Below are 23,826 nucleotides of genomic sequence, written 5' to 3'. Positions count from 1 at the left end.
CCCCTGCTATAAAACATACCACCATTTGATAGAATCCCCTGCTATAAGACATACCGCCATTTGATGGAATCCCCTGCTATAAGACATACCGCCATTTGATGGAATCCCCTGCTATAAGACATACCGCCATTTGATGGAATCCCCTGCTATAAGACATACAACCATTTGATAGAATCCCCTGCTATAAGACATACAACCATTTGATGGAATCCCCTGCTATAAGACATACCGCCATTTGATGGAATCCCCTGCTATAAGACATACAACCATTTGATAGAATCCCCTGCTATAAGACATACCGCCATTTGATGGAATCCCCTGCTATAAGACATACCGCCATTTGATGGAATCCCCTGCTATAAGACATACAACCATTTGATAGAATCCCCTGCTATAAGACATACCGCCATTTGATGGAATCCCCTGCTATAAGACATACCACCATTTGATAGAATCCCCTGCTATAAGACAGAGCCTGATAAGTGTAGACCGTCTCTAGGCTTTTTTCACTCACGCTGTTGATCATGAGGTGCATGATGGTCTTAGGCATGAGATCCCTGATGGACTTGTTGACGATGCCGATGTAGGAGTCCACCAGGTTACGGATGGTCTCCACCTGCCTCTCCAGCTGGGGGTCCATGGAGAAGGTTTCTGACGGGGCCGTATCCTCAGTGTCCACCTGGGGAACACAGAGAGAGACGTTACCTCTGAGTGAGGACACACGTACCTGTTCTCTGAGTGTTTGAGGTCAATACACTATAGCAAATAATACTACTGCATGCCATTGGGATACATTTGCGGTAGATGTATGCCATTGTGAATCATACATCCAATCGCTCTGATATTAGTACCTCATAATCTCCCTTGAATCATGAATTGGCGTGCATGAGAAGAAACAAGCAGTAGGACAATCATCAGTGAAGTCATCAAGAAGTACAGGTGCATGACTAGTGTTCATCAAAAGGCTGTCACCACAATGCATCCGTTCGTTTGACCTCTGCTTCTGCCAACATTCAAACTTCAAGGGTCGGTTTACCAGACACAGATGAAGCCTAGTCCTGGACTACAAACCCTTTCAATGGAGAACCTCCGTTAAGCATGTCCTTACGTCCGTCCAGGACTAGGCTTCATCTGTGTCCGGGAAAGCAACCCAAAGACTATTTGAGTGAGTTTGGGTTGAGTACCTGGTCCTTCTCAGGGTAGACCCCAGCCCTCAGGAAGGAGGCCTTCCAACTGTCCACGTCCTCCTGGGTGTCACAGGCCAGCTCAATCTGACGCAGGTCCTTATACACATTCCTGCTTGATGGATGGCAAAACACAAACACAATCAGGGTGGGTGTAAATTCTATTCCATTTCTGTCAAGTCACCAAGTCAATTTCCCTCAATTCATTTAAATGTCAGTTTACTTCCTGATTGACTGAATTGAGATGACAGACTTCTGTGGAACAGGACACACATACACAACACACACATCCATTTCTCTGACCTGGATTCAGTGTTGAAGACGCCAAATACGTGTTTGGTGGACATGAAGCCTTTCTCCACATCCCTCAGCTTGAGGTTATCTAGGGGCAACATGTACTTCTTCTCTTTCTCCTAAAACACAGAGGGGGGGACGATCTGAACTCATAGCAATAACATCTTGACAAACAAATCCTTGAAGCCATTAAAAACACTAAAGTACACAAATAAGAGGAAGCTATGAAGACAGCCATTAAGAAACTTGTTCATGGATAACTTTGAAAAACAGTGGAATACAACACTAGGCTTCTCCACCAATGAGCAGACAGAGTGGAATGCATTTCCTCTGTATAAGACCCAGACCACCAGGCTGGTGAGAAGAGAGGGAGAGAGGAGGAGCATGGGGGAGAGAGAGAGAGAGAGAGAGATGGGGGAGGGATGCCAGCTTTGCACTGTTGAGGAGAAGCATCTGGAAGCGTTTATGTCTGCACTAGAACAGAGAGCCGCTCAGTCCCAACAGTTACATCACTCTAAGCCAATGTCCTCGTCACACACACACACACGCACGCAGAAACACAAATATATAACCACACACATGAAAACATACAAACACCCATGTGCTTGTGCAAACGCAAACACGTAAACACATAGACGCATGAAAGTGGCATACAACCACAAACCAAGACAAACATACACCCCCACACCACCCACCCCCCCAACCCGCCCCCAGTAACCCAGTACGATTTCCTGCAAATTCCAAAGGCAGAACCCTGCTGGAACATTTCAACCCGCCTGCCACGTCAGTTTGCTTCCACCATCCTCCCTCGCTCCTTCTCTTTCTCTTCTGCACTTTCTCTCGCTCTTTCCGCCACAGAGGACTGGTAGAAACTGAACGGTACCAGTTGTTGTGAGGCGTAGTCAGAGTGACAGGTTAAAGGTTTGTCTTTAGCTCTGGTCAGCGGTCGGCGGTGTCTTTTGAAGCTCTTTTTGTTTCGCTGAGAGAGGGGACATCTTTGCCAAGGCCTGGGCTGCTCTGACCGAACTAATGGTACGTTTAAAAGTAAGATTATATTTCCGAATGCATCCGTCTGTAAATGTTTAACTTTCATAGGATGATCCCTAGTGCTTTTGGTTCATTTCAACTGTGTTCCAGTAAAAAAAACATAAAATATGTATTATCGACATGCCTTTTCCATATATTTTACAGCCTTTGAAATGGCCTACAGAGCATTTGAAATCTGACTGTAGAGAGTGGTGTCTGGTCACACAGAGTGGGCAAACACTTTGCTGTTTTGTTAATGTGCACAAAGTAAATACAGTAATGGCTGTTGGAACTTTAAGTCAATCAAATTCTATTAAAAAAAAGTTGTAAGCTCAACATCTCTCCATTACATCAACATACTAAATTAGTCAATACAGTTATATATTTGGACCTCAGTCCGAGTTTGGTTGCTTTCTTTATCAGAGGAATGTTTACTCTCCCGCCATCTCTCTCTCTCTCTCTCCCTCCCCCCCACCTCCCCCCTCTGTCCTGTCCCTAGGGCAGTGACCTGCAGCCGGAGCGACCCCGCGGGCCTTCCCCCCTCCTCACCCCCCCGCCTGCCCAGTGTTCAGACTACCTGTTCATCAGGCTGAAGCTGAACAGTAGTCTGCACATTGGTTAGGCTGGGCCGGGACACACACACACACTCTGGACACATCTAACCACCAGGGGCTCTGGTCAGATCTGATTCTCCACCATGACAATGAGAGGGAGGAGGGAGCATGCAATGCAGATCATATATCAGCCCATGGAGTAGTAGCAGAATCTTTCTGGCAGTTTGTATTGTATTATTTTGTGTTGTATTGTACTTATCCCAGCGTCAGACACTCACCTCCTCATCCTTGTACCAGGATAGTGACTCTGCGGTCAGGATGAACCAGTACTCCTTGGAGCCTCCCTTCATGATGCTGATGTTGATGGTGAGCCAGCCTTTGCGGATCACCTGTTAGGGGAGAGACAGGGGTGGGGGAACAGGGGAGCGAGGGGTGGTGGGGGACAAGGTATACCAGGAGGATGGAGGGAAAACACGTCATTAAAGTACTCATGATTTACCTCCTGGAGATTTTGTGATATGACTAACTTAACTGACCAATAAAAACCTTACCTGGGTACTCAGTGTGAGTTTTGGTTGATACTGTCTTACCAATATAAGCACTAAGATGTTCTACATACTTTAAATTAACTCTTCTATTCTGAGTACAAAGATTTACAATTTAAACAATGTTTCTGAACATGATCCCTGATGTATACAGTAAGCATACAAAAGTATTATTCAGAAAGGATGACTAACTGAAGGGGTGGAGATTTAAACAGAAACCTCAAACAAACCTTAATAGCCTCAAAACTAACTAATATAGGGCATCCAGACCAAATGGGACCCACACAGGGTCAGGGATCAAGGGTCGGCGGTGGTATGTTAGAGTGAGCGGGTCAGTAAAAGCTAGCCTATACACGGTTAGCCAAAACAGACTAGGGTTAGTGGGTTAACTGGGCAGAGTCATCAGACATACACTCCAGTGTAGGGCACTGTAGGAGGCTAAACACCTATCTAAGGAACAGTAGATAGGGAGATGGAGAGGCAAGAGGGCCAGACTGTGGGAGAGGAATACAGCGATATGCAGAGACAGTGGAGACAGTGGAGACGGGTAGACTGAGCCACAGCTCACGGAGTAGACGGGTAGAGAGAGAGGGAAGAAAAAAATAAAAGGAGGATTTAAGGAAGGGAGAGGGAGGGAGGAAAGAGAGATGAGGCAGGGTTGAGAGGTTCTTTCTGTAGACAAGTTGTATTAGATCAGGGGTATTCAACCTTTTCATGCCCAGGGACGCCCTCGCAGCCAACCCAGGGAACCCCATCCTAAGTTAGCAAACATTGTTTTCACGACTTGTCTTATCAGGTGAATGATAATGTCAAGCAGAAGTAATAACATTTTAAAATGAATAGATTTGGTAAATAGTTTTTCATTATTTTGACCTCCCCACATATAACTGGAAGAGGAAGTGTAAACTAACAGCCTATTCGCTAGAAAAGGTAACTCCAAACACATTTTCGTTAAAAACAACTGTTTAGCGCTGGTTAAACAAAGGTTAGCCATGTCTGGCCAAAAATGTATGTCCAAGTCAACAAAGCTTTGCAGCAGCCAGCAGCACTTTCCACAGTGGTAGTCTAGTCACAGGTGCTGTTTCAAAGCCTATGTCAGACACACCAGTGAGTGTAATTATCTTTAATGAGTGTAATCTGTTCAATATTAGGAGTTGAAAAATAAAGTTGATATCAGAAAGATACTCTTATTTTCTACTGCATGTAACTCAACATTTGCTTATTCTGTTGCTAGCGATATTCATAAAAACCTTTAAATAAAAGTTACTTTTTTTGGGACCCCCTGCAGTACCTCGTCAGATACCTAGGGGGCTGCTGACCCCTGGTCGTAGTACCCCTGTATTAGATTAATGCTCACATTGTTAGTGCCATTACAAAGATATGTCAAGTTATGCCGATAAGACAGAGAGAACATCAACCTCTCTCTCCCTCTCCTGTGTCTTAAAGACTGATTGGGGTTTATGACGGGGGGGATTAGTAGGAAAGTAGCAAAAGAAATGAGAGAGGAAGAGGCTGTAACATAGGAGTTGGCTACATTCTCAGTTTGCCTTGGCGAGGAATTGCCTTACACCCCTCTGTAATGAGAATGTTATTTTATTTTTTTTACCTGGCTGGCAGTCAGTGGTCAGTGTCGTAAGTGTTGAAAGTGAGAGACAGACAAGAGGAGCGTGAGGTGACAGAATAGGGATAGTGAGATGCTTTTAATGCCATGACACTTCTTTCCTCACTGTCTAAACAGAAGCCCTGACATGCAGGATAGGTCAGTGATGACTAAAGAAAGACATTTAGCCTGTTCTATCTTCAGCTACATCTAATGTTCAGGTTATTATCACTCTAGAAAAGTTAGGCCACTTGATGGCATCATTGCCTCAATTCCTGTCAAAAGCTTCCCTACATTGAAATCACTCATTTCTAAACACATTATTTTAGGTCTTTAACCTGCTGGTAAATCAAACATTGATACATTAGATGTATGGATATATACACATTCCAAATCATTATTAAACCCAATTTATATTACCGTAATTTCCGGACTATAAGCCGCAACTTTTTCCCCACACTTTGAACCTCGCGGCTTAAACAATGACGCGGCTAATATATGGATTTTTCCCGCTTTCAAATGTTTTTTCTAAAAAATAAAAAAAAAACATTTGTGACGTGCTCAGTTTTTTGGCGGCATGAAGCTTTCATTAGACCAATGAAATTGCCGAACGGGTTAAGGTCAAACAACTTTTTTGTTTACTGTTTAGATTAAATCGAGCGCTCTCAAACTTCCCATCATTCTGATTACGGTAGTCATTTTGTCACCCTCATCATGGCAAAGACACGGAGAAATGCATATGATGCAGCTTTCAAGTTGAAGGCGATTGATCTGGCTGTTGGAAAAGGAAATAGAGCTGCTGCACGGGAGCTTGGTCTTAATGAGTCGATGATAAGACGTTGGAAACAGCAGCGTGAGGAATTGACTCAGTGCAGAAAGTCAACTAAAGCTTACTGCAAATTTTTTATTTTTTTGTTACAAGCCGTGTTCCGTTAAATCCTATTTATTTTTGTTACAAGCCGTGTTTCGTTAAATCCTATTTATTTTTGTTACAAGCCGTGTTTCGTTAAAGCCTGTGTAAAGTTCATTTGTTTCAATGTACCGGTAGGCACCTGCGGCTTATAGACATGTGCGGCTTATTTATGTTCAAAATAATATATATATTTTTTAATTCAGTGGGTGCGGCTTATTTCCAGGTGCGCTCAATAGTCCGGAAATTACAGTACTTCAAAATCATATTTGATCAGAGTTATTTTATGTAAATTATAATCATTGATTGAATCATGACGCCCCCCCCCCCATGCCCTTCTACCCTCCACTGCCACCCTCTGGTCCCTGATTGGAATGACAGTCACAGGTCCCACCCAGAATGGTTTGTGGACAGTTGTGAGGTGTGCTACTAACATATTGTTATAGTGATGATTGGAATATTGAGTTGTGGGAAGTTGACATGCCACGATAAGCTAAAGAGAGAAAACATCAAGAGGGGATTTCAATGACACCAAAAGGATGAAAATGTGAACATCTAGTGTATGATTGTTGGTCATTCATGTCTCCTCCCCCCATCCCTGGAATGTTCAGGACCCTTCGACAGCAAGGCAAACTGTGGCGCTCACTAGTTAAACCCCTGGACAGGGCAGCATGGGTAAGGACCAAAAGCAGGAGAACTGACACCAGCCACTCTCACATCCTCCCAACTCTCCCATAGTCTTTCACAGGGAATCATGACATTACACTTCAGTGTGGTTCAAGAACGTGACCATTTTTTTTTACAATTCTGCTTGTGCTTGGACAGAACTGGTTTCAACAGGTTTGAGAGTAAAGAGTAAATGTTAGTAATATTACTATCTACTTGTCCAATTAAAGACAACTGCTGTCTTGTTAAGTGAAACCAATAATTATTGAGCATAACCCGGATGTTAGCCGTTACCGATTACGGGTAAGGGTAAAGCCGATGAGAATTACATCTCTACGATACGATTGTAATTGATCTCCGGTTTGCCATAAGTCGAGACTCTACTACCTTCTCCTGCTCGCCCTCTCTCAGTCCCTGTGGAGTAGGGAAGATATGACGAGAAAAAACAGCTCATCATTTTGAAGAGGAGTTCTGTACAAAGGAGTGACCTGGAACAAGTTGTCATAACACCAATTCCTATAACCCCCCATTCTTTCCTAAGTGTCAGATGTCTGGCCTCAGTTCTCCTGCTCTGGTGACCCCTGCTGACTCCTAACAGGGTGTGGCTTGGATCTGTGGGGTACTTACCAGAATCTCACCCTGCAGGGATGGGAGGGGGGTTGGGGAGTGGTTAGGGCAAAAGATGGCAGGATAAATCATAGACCGGGGAAAAAGGGGGAAGCAAGCAAGCCAGGGAGGGAGAGAGATGGGGGAGTGGGAAAATGGGTAAGGGGGGGAGTGGGGGCAGGAAACATTTGAATGGTAGAATGAAAGGTTTGAAGGTGAGAGACAGAAATGGGAGGAATCCATGAGACAACCGGAGAGATGGAGAGGTTGAGGGATAGAAAGAAAGAAAGATGGAAGGAGAGAAAAGATGGAGACAGCGAGAGAGAGGGAGCAAGAGAACAAGAGTTACATGCGATTAGATTTCCTTCAAGTACCACACATCGGTTATTTGATATTGGTTGCTTCATTGTGCATGGGACCCAGCTTCGCTCAATCTGAATTACAATACAAAAAGTGCTTGGGTTAGTTGAAAAACATAAAACAATTCTATGATTGTTGCTTTGCTGTTGGGTATCATGCCTTGGTTGTGTTGTAGTGCCGTGCAAATAGTGATAAAGTAGTGATAGTTGTAGTAGAAACATAGCTGTTCCATTTCCTGTGCAGGGAAGCAGGGAGGGCTTGAATGACTCTAGTCTAGGGCAACTCTCCCCTCGCTGAAATACAGTGTTAGAAGGTATTTCTATAAGATAGAATGCATATCCTATAAAATATGTACCCTTACTAGGTTTCCAGGAACCTGAGAAGTGCACTCTATAAGTGTTGATGACATTGAAGCTGACATAACATAGTCACATGTTTTCAGGTATTTACATTTTAGTCATTTAGATATCACATCAATAAAGCAGAGACTTCAAAACACTTTTAGAACTGTTTGGATGACACAGGAAGAGAGGTGCCAGGTTTATAACACAGTGGCCAAGGAGTAAAATGAACATCTGACTTAAAGACAGGATGGTATTTGGCCATGATTTGCAGTTGTTATCTTGAAGCTACTTATGCTTAAGTAAATAAGTGCTGTTAGGTTGTAAGTGTCAGGTTAGGTTACTAGTAGTTGAGTATATTAATTGGTAGCATAGGGTCAGAGGTCAGGTCTGTTACAACATGTAAATATGATCGAGGGGGAAGTGTCAGTCTGGGGCAGCTGAATCTGGGGGTTGATCAGATTGGGAGGGCTGGGTAAGTAAGAGGGTGGGAGGAGGAGGGACAAAGTGTACCTGGTTGGGAATGGCCCTCTTCTTGTTCTGATGTGTATTTCTCTGCTGGGCACTGTTAGAAAAGGACAGGTTCAGAAGGGAAAAAAAACATTCAAAATCACAATCAGCATCAACAATGTTTGGGTAATAATGTGTATTGATCAATCAAATCGTTTAACAGCTATCAAACCTGTCCTACAATTCAAGTTATCAAACATAGTCGTTGGAACAGTGGGAGTGGGGTCTGGGGGAACGGGCGGAGAGGAAGAGGGACACCCGATTCGTGACAGCCCACCTGTTGTTGCCGTACCCTGGTGGGCTACCATCATCGTGCCTTCTGAAGTCAAGACTGAAAGTGACGCCACGAGAGACAAGTTACCACCCCTACCTACCTGACAACACTTCTCATCAATCCATCAACCCATTCTCCATGCGGATGATTGGAAAGGAACCCGCACGGCATTCAGACCCGCAAGGGGCAATGCTATGTTACGTAATCAGATGCATACCTCAGGCAGAGGGAAGAGACCATAGAAACAGAAGTCATTATATTTCTATGGAAGAGACTCAACTCAGCTAGCTACATGCTGTGCATCCTATAGTAATTGCTACACTGGAGACAGTGTAGAGGGCAGAGGTCAACGCATGTCCAGCTCTGGCAGGACATCCAGTATGAGTGGCTAGGGCTGGCCTATTAGCAAGATGCAGGAACTCAGGATTCCAAAACACCATGTTATTAGTAATAACCAATGCAGTCAACAGATAAAATCTCCACTCAAACTCACTTAGGTCAATCCCTAAGCACACAACAAATAAGGGTCTTTGAAAAATCAAAACAGATCCAGAGAGGCAGGGTCAGAAAGGGAGTGTGCACAGCCTAGCATGCTTGAGTCAGCTCATTAGTGGCAGAGCTAGATCGACCTTGTCTGACCCCTAACCTCCGCTCCCCTAGAGCGTATTCTACGGTGTTCTAACCACGTTCATTGATCTGCCTTCATGGTGGACCAATCAAACTGACTGAGTCACAGCTGGTTTACAGCATGCAGATCAAGGATCCACAGATACAGCCCCTCAGTAATACTGATAAAAGTAGCGGTAAATTGTGGTTTGTAGCGACAGTGGTATCTGTGAGTGTCTTTGGGGGCTGTGATAAAGTGGCCAAACAGCGATTGAGGTATTGATTGTTTCAAGTCTATAGGGAATGGCACTTACTGTAGGAATAACTATCAAGCACAGGCAGTCAGACACACAAGCTTATGGGACTACCCAGTCTATCTTCAGCAGAGTTCAGTTCAGTCCATGCCCAGTTCAGCAAACAGTACAAATCTGGCTTTGGGCAGTAGTGAGTTAGTCTGGTGCCCAGGACTACATCACAACCACACCTTCAGCTGGGAGCTGGGGCACAAGGGGAAGGGGTGCGGTGTATTAGGGTGGTGAGGGGGGGGGGGGGGGGGTGGTAGGATTCATACTTGGCGAAGCCTATAAAGTCCTCGTGGTTGGTGTTGATGTAGGACAGCTCAATGTCAATCAGCAGCATCACCTAGAATGAAGACAGAGCTTCACTATGACAATAGAGTTCATTTTACATCACATTTACATTCATTTAGTCGTTGAACAGACGTAATTTACAATCCGCGTATCAACAACCACTTATCACAATCAAACAAAGTCAGTCCTAGTACAAGTGCAAGAAAAAGACAAGTGCAAGAAAGGCAAGTACAACAATTGATTTCAAATGGAGAAATATATTTCTTAAATAATATTTCTTAAAAATCTCCTGTTGGGAGTGTTTCTCTGTCAGTGGTCCGGTCCTGTATTAAAAAAGCAACTCAGAATAGGAGTGCTGATCTAGGATCAGGTCCCCCTGACCATATCATCTAATTCATTATGATCTAAAAGGCTGAACTGATCCTACGTCAGCACCCCTACCCCGACAGGCCCTAAATGCACTGACCTGGTCCTTGGTCTTGCCCTCTCTCTCTCTGACGTAGGTGGTGACGATCCTCTCGGTCTCCTCTCTCAGCCGGGGGTAGGAACCCAGCTGCAAGGTAATACAAAACAACTGCAACACTGACCATATAGACCCAGAAAAACACTAGCATACACTAACACTCTGGCATGACTATCCAGGCAGACCTACCTTCCATTTACATGTACAACAGACAGGAGATGAAGCACATACACTGAGTGGACAAAACATTAGGAACACCTGCTCGTTCCATGACAGACTGACCAGGTGAATCCAGGTGAAAGCTATGATACCTTATTGATGTCACCTGTTAAATCCACTTCAATCAGTTTAGACGAGGAAACAGGTTCAAGGATTTTTAAGCCTCGATACAATTGAGACACAGATTGTGCATGTGTGCCATTCAGAGGGTGAATGGGCAAGACAAAATATTTAGGTGCCCTTGAACAGGTTATGGTAGTAGGTGCCAGGCGCACCGGTTTGTGTGTCAAGAACTGCAACGCCGCTGTGTTTTTCACGCTCAACAGTTTCCTGTGTGTATCAAGAATGGTCCACCACCAAAAGGACATCCAGTCAACATGGGCCAGCATCCCTGTGGAAAGCTTTCTACACCTTGTAGAGTCCATGCCCTGACAAATTGAGGCTGTTCTGAGGGCAAAAGGGGGTGCAACTCAATATTAGGAAGGTGTTCTTAATGTTTCTTACACTCAGTGTGCGGGATAGGGGAAGGACATAGGCATTCAGCAGTGAATATAGTAATCATATTGACGACCACACACACACACACACACACACACACACACACACACCCTTAATGGGCATGCACACAGGATGAATGTCTGTGATCTATGGCATAAGGGCAGTGCTTTCAGCCTCAGCTGGGAATGACCATGATGGACACCATGAGGAGTCATGTCATGATGATTAGCTCTAGTTGACTGGAGTCAACCTTTAAATGGATCAATGGATAAAATACATAGAAACATTTAGGAAATTAGATCATTCAACGTAAAAAACAAAAGAAAGTAAGTTAACTTACAGTTGACACCATTGTTTTCCTGTGACAGTAAACAATCATTCCAAGCTGACGGTGATCGCTGATATTATTTCATGTTAGTGAAGAACAGATCAGGAGAATGACGAAGAAGAGGGTGAAGGACAGAGTGAAGGACAATCCTTTCTTCAGCTGAACTAATACCAGAGGTAGAGTGACAGTGAAAGGGATGGACGGTGGTGGGTCTTTGAAATGCAATTCCCCCCTCCATCCACAAGATGGCATGGTTGTTGAGCAGCACTGTTGCTATGGCGACCCCCGGCACAGAGCGCCAGCAGATATTTATATTGTTTCCCTCACGTTGCATTTCCATCCGGTTAGGCAGACAGAATAATATCAATGGTGCAGTGCTGGGTCAGTGAGGGAGCATAGCCTTATAGCCCTGGAGCTCTGCAGGACATGTACACACACACACACAGCCCTGGGGATCTGGGCTCTGATGTTCTGATAGACAGAGGTCTGGGTCTTGAGGAGGAGGGGAAATGGGGATGGAGGAGGCAGATGGAGGGAGGAGGCAGATGGAGAATCAGTCTTAATGTGCTCAAATCAAACGGTGGCACGGGTGAGGAGAGGGGCTGCTGAAAATTCGGACATGATTTGCAAGTCAATGCTTGATCGGACACGTGTGGCTTGGACAAAAGGAGAGGATGTGCGTAGCGAGGGAGGGACACACACACAATCCAGGCACTGAGGAGAGATGGCGTGGGGGATGATTTCATTAGGATAGGTTGCTGATTGGAGCGCGGTGGAGGAGAGGTGCGAGGGGAACAGGGACGGGCATTCAATCACAGAGAGGATACGCGCTGGAACACTCTCTCTTCCTTCTTCCCCCCCCCTCTTTCCTATGAGGGGTGAGTCTGCTCTTGGTTACCTTGACGGAACACTTCATGACGAGCGCGGTCAGCTCGGACACCACCAGATCCACACATTTCAGGCTGGGCTCTTTCAGTTTGAGGATCTGCTTTTTGACTATGGCCTCGAAGGCCAGGTCAGGGGTGAACAACCCCGTTCTGAGGGGGTACGGGGGTACGGGGGAGCGTAGTGTAGGGGGGCAGCATAGAGAGAGAGGGATAGACAGAGAAATAACAGAGGCGAGAGAAATACAGGAAAGAAAGAAAAACAAGAAGATTCTTAGTTTAGTTAGTTGTCAAACTAGAAATCTCTAGTCTCTAGAAATGCAAGTAAAGCAAGAAGGTAAGGACAAGCCGCAGGCTTTCACATCCTCTTCTCTAGACAGGGCAGTTCTTCTCAAACTAGGTATATAATATAGATATGTGGGTACATATTCAACTCACAGTACCCACATAACTAACAGCCTAGCTATGTCAGTCCTAAGTGTGTATCATTCTTAGACAGATGAGACCTGCAGCTTGTCCATGTGAGACCAGTGATGCTCGGGGAATGGCCATCCCCAACCATCCCGTCTCCACGACGACGACACCACAACCGTCACAAAACACGACAGCGGCACCTGGCACACAGGCCAGCCGTGGCGGGCTGAGGGGGAGTCAAACTGTCCCCATATCTGCACCATCCAGTCCTCTGGACATACACCACACTACGTCTACACTATACAAGTGTGCATAGCATGTTTTTATTTAATTTATTTGACCTTATTTAACAAATTCTTATTTACAATGAGGGCCTACACCAGCCAAACCTGGACGATGCTGGGCCATGGGACTCCCAATCACGGCCGGTTGTGATACAGCCTGGATTTGAACTGAGATGCAGTGCCTTAGACCGCTGCGCCACTCAGGAGCCTCCGGGTGGTTACACTGTAGACATTCTGATTAGGGCCAGGAGTTTTTATTTACTAACTACATGACCTGACTGGAAAAACTCTGGGCCCTAGTTGTGCTATCTAAAGGGTCACAGACGCCATGGATGGACAGCTGTTGTGGAGCAGAGTGGGTCAGTGTTGTGCCCCCCTCAGCGTCGCCCCCTTGTGGCCAGGCTGGGTCGGGACAGGACGGGAGTCTGGACACCAGGCTGCAGTACCTTGTTGGTGCACTGCCTGACTGTGTTGATGAGCTCCTGAATGACAAGGTCGATACATTTGATACAGGGCTCTTTCAGCTTAATGATCTGCTTTTTCACAATGGCCTCAAACGCCAGGTCGGGAGTGAACAGGCCCGTTCTGAGGATGCACAAAGACAGACAGATGGACAGACAAGGGGGGGACAGAGATACGGAGACGGACAGACAGGGACAAAAAAACAGACAGAGGTAGGACGACAGACAAGTTATTGTCCAGTCAGAGAGATAACAGACAAAAGCAGATAAAGACGAGTCAATCCAGACAATGAGAACAGTACATATAAAAAAAATAAGTTACTAAAACAGACATTGACAGACAGAAATAAGGAAGAGAGAGCAGACCAAGGTTATCAGCATACAAACACGAAACAGCACACAAATCAGTGATTGATGTATGCACAAGGAAATAGGAAGGAAGATATGACAGACCAATAAAGGTGGGGAGGAAGGAGTGGGGGAAGAGTAAATGGGTTTAGATTTCACATCGAACAACAACCATTTGAGTGTATGATAGGCAGTTCTGTGGGAGAGTGATCTGTGGGCATTTTAGGCTAATTGCTCTTTCAGTGATTGCTAAGCATGCTGTGTGTGAGTTTTACATGAAAGGGGGAAACAGAGAGGGTTGACAGTGAAGAGGAAAGAGCTGAACACAGTGGTGGTGGTGGGAAGACAGGACGGCCCCTCCTCTCCTCCACTTGCCTGACACCATGGACATTCTTGATGGCATGACTGATCTCCCTCCTCAACTCCTTCTCATCAAACACAATCTGAGAGAAAAGAGAGAAGAACAAACAATAGAAAAACTGTTCATCCATTCTGCACTCTAAAATTCACACTTCTAAACAAGTCTATCTACTGTGGTCAAAACAGTCAAGCAGGCAGATGAACTTCTCTTGTAGAAATATTGTGACAGTGAGTATTGAGACCACAGCGCTCACCTTGACCAGCTCGAAGGGGAAGCGCTCGTGGAAGATCCGGTTGATTTTGGCACCGCCCGACAGCTCCGCTGTGTCCACCTGGTCCCCAGAGCCCTCGATACGCTTCTCAAAGTCCACCCCAAACTGCTGCACCATCCTGGGGAGAAAGACAGAGAGTCAGGATCAACTCTGGAGCTACTCATTATGGTAGTGTGTGTGTGTGTGTGTGGTGTGTGAGCGTGTCCTCTACTCACTGCAGCAGGGCCTTGGTCTTGCGTGTGGGGTCGTCGGGACGGAAGTTCTTGTACTCCTCCACCTCTTTCTCCAGGGAGAGGACCTGGCTCTGCAGCTTACTGCGCAGCCCAGGCAGAGTGTCCCTGATGTGGTTGGTCAGTTGCTGAGGAGAGAGAGGGACACCATGAGTGAGGGAGGAGAGGGACACCATGAGTGAGGGAGGAGAGGGACACCATGAGTGAGGGAGGAGAGGGAGGGAGGGAAATGGAAGGGATAGAATGAGTGAGGAGAATAGGAGGGGAGAATTTATAGTGAATGAAAGAGCAAGTGAGTTTCAAGGAACATTATAGCCTGGTTTAAGATCTGTTGGTGCCGTCTCTCAGAGTTCACAAGAAAGCAAAAAAACTGATCTGGAAGTCAGACTAGAACATCAGTGTAGAATAACAGAAAGGTGAACGTTGAGTACTCTCTCACCTGGTTTAGTTGTTTCTGCAGGTGTGGGGTGCCCATGCGCTCGGCCATGTGTCTGTAGCCCGGGTGAGACAGGAAGAACTTCCTCTCAGCAGCCAGCGCAGCGCGGATGTCCTTCCTGCCGTCTATGTCCTTCTGACTGCGGTTCACCACGCCGATATAGCCTGGAGAGAGAGCGCACACTTATTCCTCTGCAGTCAATGAGGTGTCTGTGTGTGTGTGTGTGTGTGTGTGTGTGTGTGTGTGTGTGTGTGTGCGTCTCCCCTCACCTCTACGCAGAGGTAGCAGTTTGTTCTCCAGGATGTCTTTAGCATCCGTCCCTTCGTCCATCAGGTCCAGCTTTGTGATCACGCCAATAGTGCGCAGACCTGAACAGAACCAAACAGTCAAAAACAATCTCATCATATTAATCCTGACTACTACCTGTCCACCATCCACCCAGACTTCCATTCCTCATCTCCTTCAATTCAATTGTTCAGTAGGAAAAACAATGGGGGAAAAAAAGATCAATTAGCGTTTGTTATTGGACAAGTCCAGGTAGTGCGTCAATGTTTCAGTCTATTAGGTGCACCAAATGAACACCACCCATAAATCAAGTGCCCATCCTCATCCTTTGGTCCTGGGAGCTCCAATAGAGAACCAATAGAGTACCAGTACAGCACCACTAGGCTAGTCCCTTACCCTGTGGGTCCACCTCCTTGGCGATCTTGAGGGCGTCTGAGTTGGCCAGGTCCTGGTTGGCGGGGGTGACGGCCAGGATGAGGCAGCTCTCCTTTGTGATGAACTGCAGCAGCATGTCCCTGATCTGGTGCTCTATGTCCAGCGGCTGGTCCCCCACTGCCACCTTAGTCATCCCCGGGAGGTCGATCAGAGTCAGGTTTAGCACTGAGGGCGAGATGGACGGGAGAGAGAGGGGGGGGGGGAGAGAATGTGTGTTACATTGTGTATACATGTCCTTGTATGGCATGGCGAAGGTAGTTTCTTTGAGAGGTTGATACATGAATGCAAGTGTTTGCTGCGCTTTTATGTGTGCATGCGCGTGTGTGTGTGTGTGTGTGTGTGTGTGTGTGTGTGTGTGTGTGTGTGTGTGTGTGTGTGTGTACACACGTGTGATTCCAACTGAACGTGTGCATGCATATGTTAAAATGAACAAATGAATAACTGTTGGTGAGCATTACCGTTAGGGGAGTAGACCCGGAGGTTGATGGGGATGGGGGAGATGCCCTTGTTGGAGCCTGTGATCCTGTCTGTCTCCGCCTCGATCTCTGCCCGGACCTCCTCAAAGTCCACAAACTTCCTCCCTTTACAGTGTAGGAACTCTGCATACTCTACAGACACGACACAGAGAGAGAGCGAGAGAGAGCGAGCGAGCGAGAGCGAGCGAGACACAGAGAGAGAGAGACAGACACACAGCGGGTGAGACAGACACACAGAGAGAGAGCGAGACACAGCGAGAGAGCGAGACAGCGAGACACACAGATAGATAGAGAGAAGAGAAGAAAGTCTTTACCAGGCACCAGACAGTGTTGCTGAGAGGAGGAGGCAGGTCCATGGCAGCAGCAATGAGAGGACAGACAAGGCCATGGCTGTATGAGAATTCAGACTCACCGGCTTTGTTAAAGCACAGCTGCAGGATCAGAGGTCTACGGGTGACAATGCCTGATCCTCGAGGAAGAAAATCCCTGAGCGAGAGAGAGAGAAAGAAGAGAGAAATTAAAGAAGAGAGGAAAAATTTAATTAAGTGAGGGAGAGAAAAAGAGACCAAGAAAGTGAGGGGGCGAGCCCCAGACACACAGAAAAAAACCCAGAGAAAGTCAAATTACTCAGTACACTCCAAGTCCATTTCCTCACACTATATCCTGTGCGACATTGATGAGCACGGGGAAATGTAACACTTCATGACCCGTCTGTCAACAAATTAGAAGTGACAAAGTAATGTGGTCTCATGATGCCCCTGAAGATCAATTCATTTGCTCAGCCACTTTGTTGTCATGGTTACATAGATTTCGGTAATGTGGCGATTTAGAACGATGCACTCTGTCACTCTGGTCTCACAGCACCATGGAACAGGGGAGAGCCTCTTGATGAGGAAGCAAGGCGAGGCGCATACTTTCAGCTGAATATTTCAAGTGATTGTGTGTGTTGCAAGCTGGCTGTGTTAATATGTAAGATATCGCCTAAAATAAGATTACGTCCTCAGTAGCCTTGATACTTGACATTGAGCTGAAGTACATTTAATACATTCACTTATCTGACAATTAAGATGATTCATTAGTCCTAGCCAGTGCACATTGAACATCGATAAACTCAGCAAAAAAAGAAACATCCCTTTTTCAGGACCCTGTCTTTCAAAGATAATTCATAGAAATCCAAATAACTTCACAGATCTTCATTGTAAAGGGTTTAAACACTGTTTCCCATGCGTGTTCAATGTCCCATAAACAATTAATGAACATGCACCTGTGAATTGGTCGTTAAGACACTAACAGCTTACAGACAGTAGACAACTAAGGTCAAAGTTATGAAAACTTAGGACACTAAAGAGGCCTTTCTACTGACTCTGAAAAACACCAAAAGGGTCCCTGCTCATCTGCATGAACGTGCCTTAGGCATGCTGCAAGGAGGCATGAGGACTGCAGATGAGGCCAGGGAAATAAATTGCAATGTCCGTACTGTGAGACGCCTAAGACAGCGCTACAGGGAGACAGGACAGACAGCGGATCGTCCTTGCAGTGGCAGACCACATGTAACAACACCTGCACAGGATTGGTACATCTGAACATCACACCTGCGGGACAGGTACAGGATGGCAACAACAACTTCCCGAGTTACACCAGGAATGCACAATCCCTCCATCAGTGCTCAGACTGTCTGCAATTGGCTGAGAGAGGCTGGACTGAGGGCTTGTAGACCTGTTGTAAGGCAGATATCACTGGCAACAACGTCGCCTATGGGCACAAACCCACCGTCGCTGGACCAGACAGGACTGGCAAAAAGTGCTCTTCACTGACGAGTCGCGGTATTGTCTCACCAGGCACCAGACAGGACCATTCCAAACCCAACAGCCTAATTGAGTCATCTCTCAGAGGGAAACCCATACCCCACAACTACCAGCCACCACACCCTGCCTCCCCTCTCCTGCTATGGGCTGGGGCCCTGTGTGCCTGCTTGCCTGCCTGCTGTAGCCTCTAGCCTGACTTTGGGGCTCCCAAGTGGTGCAGCGATCTAAGGCACTGCATCTCAGTGCAAGAGGAGTCACTACAGACCCTGGTTCGTTACCAGGCTGTATCACAACCGGCCGTGATTGCGAGTCCCATAGGGCGGCGCACAATTGGCCCAGTGTCGTCCGGGTTAGGGTTTGGTCGGGTTAGGCCGTCAATGTAAATAAGAATTTGTTCTTAACGGACTTGTTAAATAAAATAAAGAAATAAAATGTGCAACAGAAAACGCCCTACATCTGGTGGTAATAATGCTGAACTCTGGGCCTGGTAACAGCACGGTACAACACAGTCCAACAAGACAAACCTACCTCCCTCCTCCTCTTTCTAACCCAACATCTAACACCACATGCAGAGAGACGCCTGAGGGAACGGAGATAGCTTCTAGTCTAAAGCAGACTGACTCCATGTGTCACACACAGGACAATCAGGATGGAGCCATACTGTTGACTATTACAGAGACACTCACACTATAGACTAGACCTGTTGAACAGTGGGAACATTCTGGATGGCCTGAGTTCAGCACTAATGTTGTGTGCTGCAGATCATGTAGAGTGTTTTGTTTGTCATAGAGAAAGCATGCCTAACTGGGAGAGTGGGATGCCAGTATAGAAAAGCTCTGGCAGGGGGTGAGAGAAAGGGAGAGGTGGAGAGAGATGGGGAAAAAGGGAGATGGGGCCTGTGGGAAAGAGAGATGGGGCATGAGGGAATAGGGGAGCGGGAGAATAGGGCAGAGGGAATAGGGAAATGGGAGAGCAAGAGCTGGACTAGCCTAAGTGGAGTGGACACAGAGAGCAGACTGAGTGTTGAGAGAGGGAGCGGAGGAGCAGAGGGCTGACCTCTCCAAGTGTTAATGTATTACACTAGTTATACATCACCACCACTCTCACTGGACCCGTCCTCCTCTCCCATCACACACACCTCATCAGTTCAACTGGACAAAGACAGACACACAGCCACTTGATCACAGTATCACACAGATAGTCAGAGACACAGCCAGAACAAGATACTTCTGTGAGTACATGCATCTTGTGCACGGAAGAAATACATGACCTAACACACACACACACACACAGAGAGATATACAGCCATAAAAGCCACCACTAGAAGGGAAGAGAGGACATGTGGGTGCATGTCCATTATTGATGTGCTGTAAATGATAGAGGAGCTGAACAGATTGTGTATCATTCTATGCATTATGAATAGGCCAAGCAAAGACCAGCAGTCTCAGCCTCCCTCCTTCAATGCCGCAGAAAATAGATATAATGAAAGAGAAGGGTCAGACAGAACCAACATTGAACACTCCCCTGCCTCTCACTACCAGGGATTCCACAGCCATCAGGTTTGGGGTGAATTCCATCTAAATTCAAGATCAGGGTTTTCCCTTGATCCCTATGGAATAAATCTGACAGAAATGGAATTGTTCCCAACTTCAACCAACCCTGACTGTTATACTGAGGCTGGAAGCAGCCCGGCATGGTCTGGTTCAGAGTAGCCTATGTACTGTAGTAGACTGGATGACAGTAATTGACTGTGTGACTAGCCTATTTAATATGCTCAACTCTGCAGTAGACTACTTGACTGTATGTTGTAGACTGTGTAGACTGTGTCCCTGGATGACTGTAGTAGTAGATGTGTTCTAGACTGTGTCCCTGGATGACTGTAGTAGACTGTAGGGTTGGGCGGTATACAGATGTAGCTTAGCTAGGTAGTTAGTTAGCAAACCAAATGCATAGCTGGAGCTCTGAGCTGGATATAATTTATTTGACACATCTTAGATTTCCTATAGTCATGCTTAACTTAAGCAATGTTCTTACATTTTTTTGAGGGAAATGTGCAAATTTCAGGTCAGCGGAGTGCAAATTTGAACATTGTCAAAATTCTGTGCAAATTCCGCCGTGTGCTTACTGTGAACACGGAGGCTGTACCCGCTTTAACTTACAGTTTTAAGTGGCCAAGTAGTGTACTGTGACTATTTCATCATAATGTATGCCTACCAGAGTGGCCTACCATCAAAAACAATGGAGAGAAAAAGCATCCCATAACATTACGGAAATAGCTGTTCTATCATTCCGTCTACAGTAGCAGCAAATGTGTGGTGTTCAGTTTAGGCATACAGTGGTTCGTCCTTTAAAAGTTGCAGCGTACAGTGGCGCAGCTTGCATGGTGCTGCAGAATTCTATGGTACGTTATTTAAGTGTGAACCACTGGTACCATTAATGCTAGTTAGTGCTAGTTTGACCATCAGAGGGCATCTTTGAGAAGCATTTGATAGCCTTCAATAGTGGCTGTACTAGAGAATTTAAAACCTTTTTTGTAAGAACATAGTATATGGGAGTGATTAAGAAAATGAATTAATCAACATTTCTGAAAATGGTGTTTCTATACCAAGAAAAACCAAAAAAAAACTCTGGGTTTCCATTAGGATGGAACGGAAAATATAGCGCTGTACAACGTGACGGCCGGGAGTAGGTTACAGTACTGGGCTATTTAGCTAAAGAATCCCTGTGTCGTGCTGGCACGCGGGAGACCGGAGTTCAATTCCCCGACGGGGAGGAAGGAGTAGGCTGTCCTTGTAAATAATAATTTGTTCTTAACTTATTCCATATATGTTATTTCATAGTTGTGATGTCTTCACTATTATTCCACAATGTAGAAAATAGTAAAAATATAGAAAAAGCCTGGAATGAGTAGGTGTCCAAACTTTTGACTGGTACTTGCTTAATTAATATTATGGTGTTTCTATTCCAAGAAAAATGAAAAACCCTCTCGGTTTCCGTCAGGATGGAATGGAAAATACGGCGCTGTACACCGTGACGGTCTGGAGAACAGTACTGGGCTATTTAGCTAAAGAATCTAGCTAAAGGAGTAGTAGGCTGTCCTTGTAAATAAGAATTTGTTCTTAACTGACTTACCAAGTTAAATAAAAGGTTACACTAAGAGCATAACATTTTCTAATTCTAGTCTAACCAATACACACAGAGATTCAGAGAAAATAAAAATCTCATTGATATATCAAGACCAGTCCCCATGCTTGTCTCGGAGCAGCGGGAAAGGTTCTAAAATAGTTGTAGGCTATTGCTTCAAATCCTATTGCTTCTAACTGCAATATGCTCTTTAAATAAATAAGACCTACACCACTTTTAATAGCACATTACGCAACACTAGTGAGACTCACGTCGTCTACAGTAGGCCTACAGTATATCAAAAAATATAACGTGACTCTCCACCAATAATTACATGGAGGATTGGAGGAATCTAAATTAAACCCAAAAGCCACCTCATGGGTTTCCTGGTGGCGGTCGGCATGGGTATCAAACCTGCATCTGTAGCAACGCATTTTGCACTGCAGGAGCCCCCATCCACTCCGGGGCCCCCATCCACAAAGTATCAAAACACAGCGAGGTGTTGGTAAAGGTATATTGTCCTGCTAATAGTCCATAATGGGCTATTATAATACTGTACATGATGTCCAGGCCAAAACATTTCTTTATTAAAAGACTACCAGAAAGCATGTTGGTACTTATTTATTTTGATCCAAAGCCATGAATGAGTAAGTCACTCAGCTTTATGTAGGTGCTGGGCTATATGACTGTCATCAACTTTATAATATATAACGATATTTGAGGTTATTGTGAGAGCAATTGTAATCTGAATAAAGGCCAAAATAGTATTTGTAAATGCCAAAGCATTTATTTCTGTTTTTAGAGGGAGAGAAACGCTGGGCCAATTGTGCACTGCCCATAAAGGCCAAAATATAGCCCTGCTACTAGCCATAATGGCACTGTACAACGTGATTGTGTGTATTTGAGAGTATTTTCCAGTAAGCAACAATTTGTTTACCTTCATTAGACAACTTTGTTCCAATATTTCTGCAATTCAGTGATATTTATTCCCAAAGTAACTCGTTATGGGTTCATAACTAAATAAACGTCGGCATTTTGAAAGAGTATTTTTATCATTATTTTATTAACGAAAGCATAAAGATGCCATTATTAGTTACATTGTTTTAGTTTTAACGTGCAGACTGGCACTAAGAACAGAACAACGGGAACGTTTCCCTAGTCAGCGCCATTATTAGTGCAATGCCCCTTAAGGTGTTGCCAGTGTGGCCTACACCGTTGCGCCACTCAGGCGCCGCACAACGTGACCGGTCAGTAGTGGCCTACAGTAAGAGCAAAATAATCCTAACAAAATTAAATAAAAACCTTAGTGTAACAACAGTTTTAGTAAGAAATACATTTAGGTTTATGTTGCCCATTCATTGTCAGTTACAGACACAGTAGAACCCAAAAGCATAATCAGTGCTCTAACTCCCCCTTGCGTTAGTCTGGAGCAATGAAGTGGTGACGCAGGGGACTGCACTAAAGCACAAATTACCTCCAAGTCCCGCAGCATTACTGCAAAACTTTTAGTGGAGCAACTACTGTACATTCCATGAGAAATGGAAAAAAACATGCAGGGCCTGTCATTAACCTGTTTATCCACTTGTCCTTCAGACAAGGTGACTGAAAATGTGTTGTTTGATGCAAGAAACCCCATTACAAAATAAAATGCATTATTCCCATACCATTATTACAGAGAATCAGACAAATTATGCTACCCTCTGCCTATTGTTCCACTTAGCTTATTCAATACAGTCTCAAAATACAACACTGCCCCTTTAAGACAAAAGAAAAGCTCTTTAACTGACTCACTTTTCAAAGATGGCTAGAAATGCCCACATTTTGAACTCATCTAGGAAGCAACCACTCCATTGTTGACTAGAAGTTAGCTATAACTGGGATAATAACTCAATAACGAGCAAGGAATATGAACACATGTGCACAGGTGGCTACATGCGGCTCTCGCTTTGATCTCAAAACAAGCGCATCTACTAGTGACCGCTCATGCTGTAAACACAGTCCAGTTCAAAGTGAATGGCAGATCCATATATGGCAATGTCTATTTGCATATAGGCCTACTGCAGCTCTGGTTGGTTATGGTGCGCCGGTCTGTGTAGAATACAGGCCTGATCTAAATATAAAATGGTTCCTGCTGCTCCAGTTTCAACTGTTCTGCCTGCGGCTATGGAACCCTGACCTGTTCACCGGACGTGCTTGTTGCACCCTCGACAACTACTATGATTATTATTATTTGACCATGCTGGTCATTTATGAACATTTTAACATCTTGACCATGTTCTGTTATAATATCCACCCGGCACAGCATGAAGAGGACTGGCCACCCCTCATAGCCTGGTTCCTCTCTAGGTTTCTTCCTAGGTCTTTGGCCTTTCTAGGGAGTTTTTCCTAGGGAGTTTTTCCTAGCCACCGTGCTTCTTTCACATGCATTGCTTGCTGTTT

The 23,826-nt window shown here is 45.3% G+C and overlaps 1 protein-coding gene and 1 long non-coding RNA gene across 19 annotated transcripts in view; one reads left to right on the top strand and one right to left on the bottom strand.

Annotated features, from left to right (window-relative positions):
• The window catches only part of LOC106606829 (dynamin-2), a 41,078-nt gene that overhangs the window by 7,430 nt on the left and 9,822 nt on the right, over positions 1-23,826 (bottom strand). For 2 of the 18 annotated variants that reach the window (XM_082972309.1, XM_082972316.1), the window contains 18 exons: positions 16,872-16,945; positions 16,442-16,591; positions 15,945-16,148; positions 15,533-15,631; positions 15,267-15,427; positions 14,813-14,955; positions 14,580-14,715; positions 14,341-14,408; positions 13,603-13,741; positions 10,533-10,619; positions 10,048-10,118; positions 8,874-8,927; positions 8,600-8,651; positions 7,167-7,193; positions 3,337-3,447; positions 1,488-1,597; positions 1,185-1,299; positions 515-679 (listed from right to left, as the gene is read on the bottom strand). In XM_082972309.1, coding sequence (XP_082828435.1) covers positions 515-679; positions 1,185-1,299; positions 1,488-1,597; positions 3,337-3,447; positions 7,167-7,193; positions 8,600-8,651; positions 8,874-8,927; positions 10,048-10,118; positions 10,533-10,619; positions 13,603-13,741; positions 14,341-14,408; positions 14,580-14,715; positions 14,813-14,955; positions 15,267-15,427; positions 15,533-15,631; positions 15,945-16,148; positions 16,442-16,591; positions 16,872-16,945 — 1,966 coding nt within the window. Of the gene's footprint in view, positions 1-514; positions 680-1,184; positions 1,300-1,487; positions 1,598-3,336; positions 3,448-7,166; positions 7,194-7,406; positions 7,419-8,599; positions 8,652-8,873; positions 8,928-10,047; positions 10,119-10,532; positions 10,620-12,472; positions 12,612-13,602; positions 13,742-14,340; positions 14,409-14,579; positions 14,716-14,812; positions 14,956-15,266; positions 15,428-15,532; positions 15,632-15,944; positions 16,149-16,441; positions 16,592-16,871; positions 16,946-23,826 lie in introns of all 18 variants that reach the window. The other 16 variants (XM_082972348.1, XM_082972358.1, XM_082972312.1 and 13 more) reach the window with 15 other exon arrangements.
• Positions 2,261-3,616, top strand: LOC123741708 (uncharacterized). Its single transcript, XR_006769233.2, has 2 exons — positions 2,261-2,510; positions 3,004-3,616. It is a non-coding gene; the product is annotated as an uncharacterized LOC123741708 (long non-coding RNA).

This window comes from Salmo salar, chromosome 03, assembly GCF_965601325.2.
Source record: "Salmo salar chromosome 03, fSalSal1, whole genome shotgun sequence".
Classification (NCBI taxonomy): Eukaryota; Metazoa; Chordata; class Actinopteri; order Salmoniformes; family Salmonidae; genus Salmo; species Salmo salar.
Note: the sequence above shows the minus strand (reverse complement) of the source record. Positions and strands in the feature narration are given on the sequence as shown.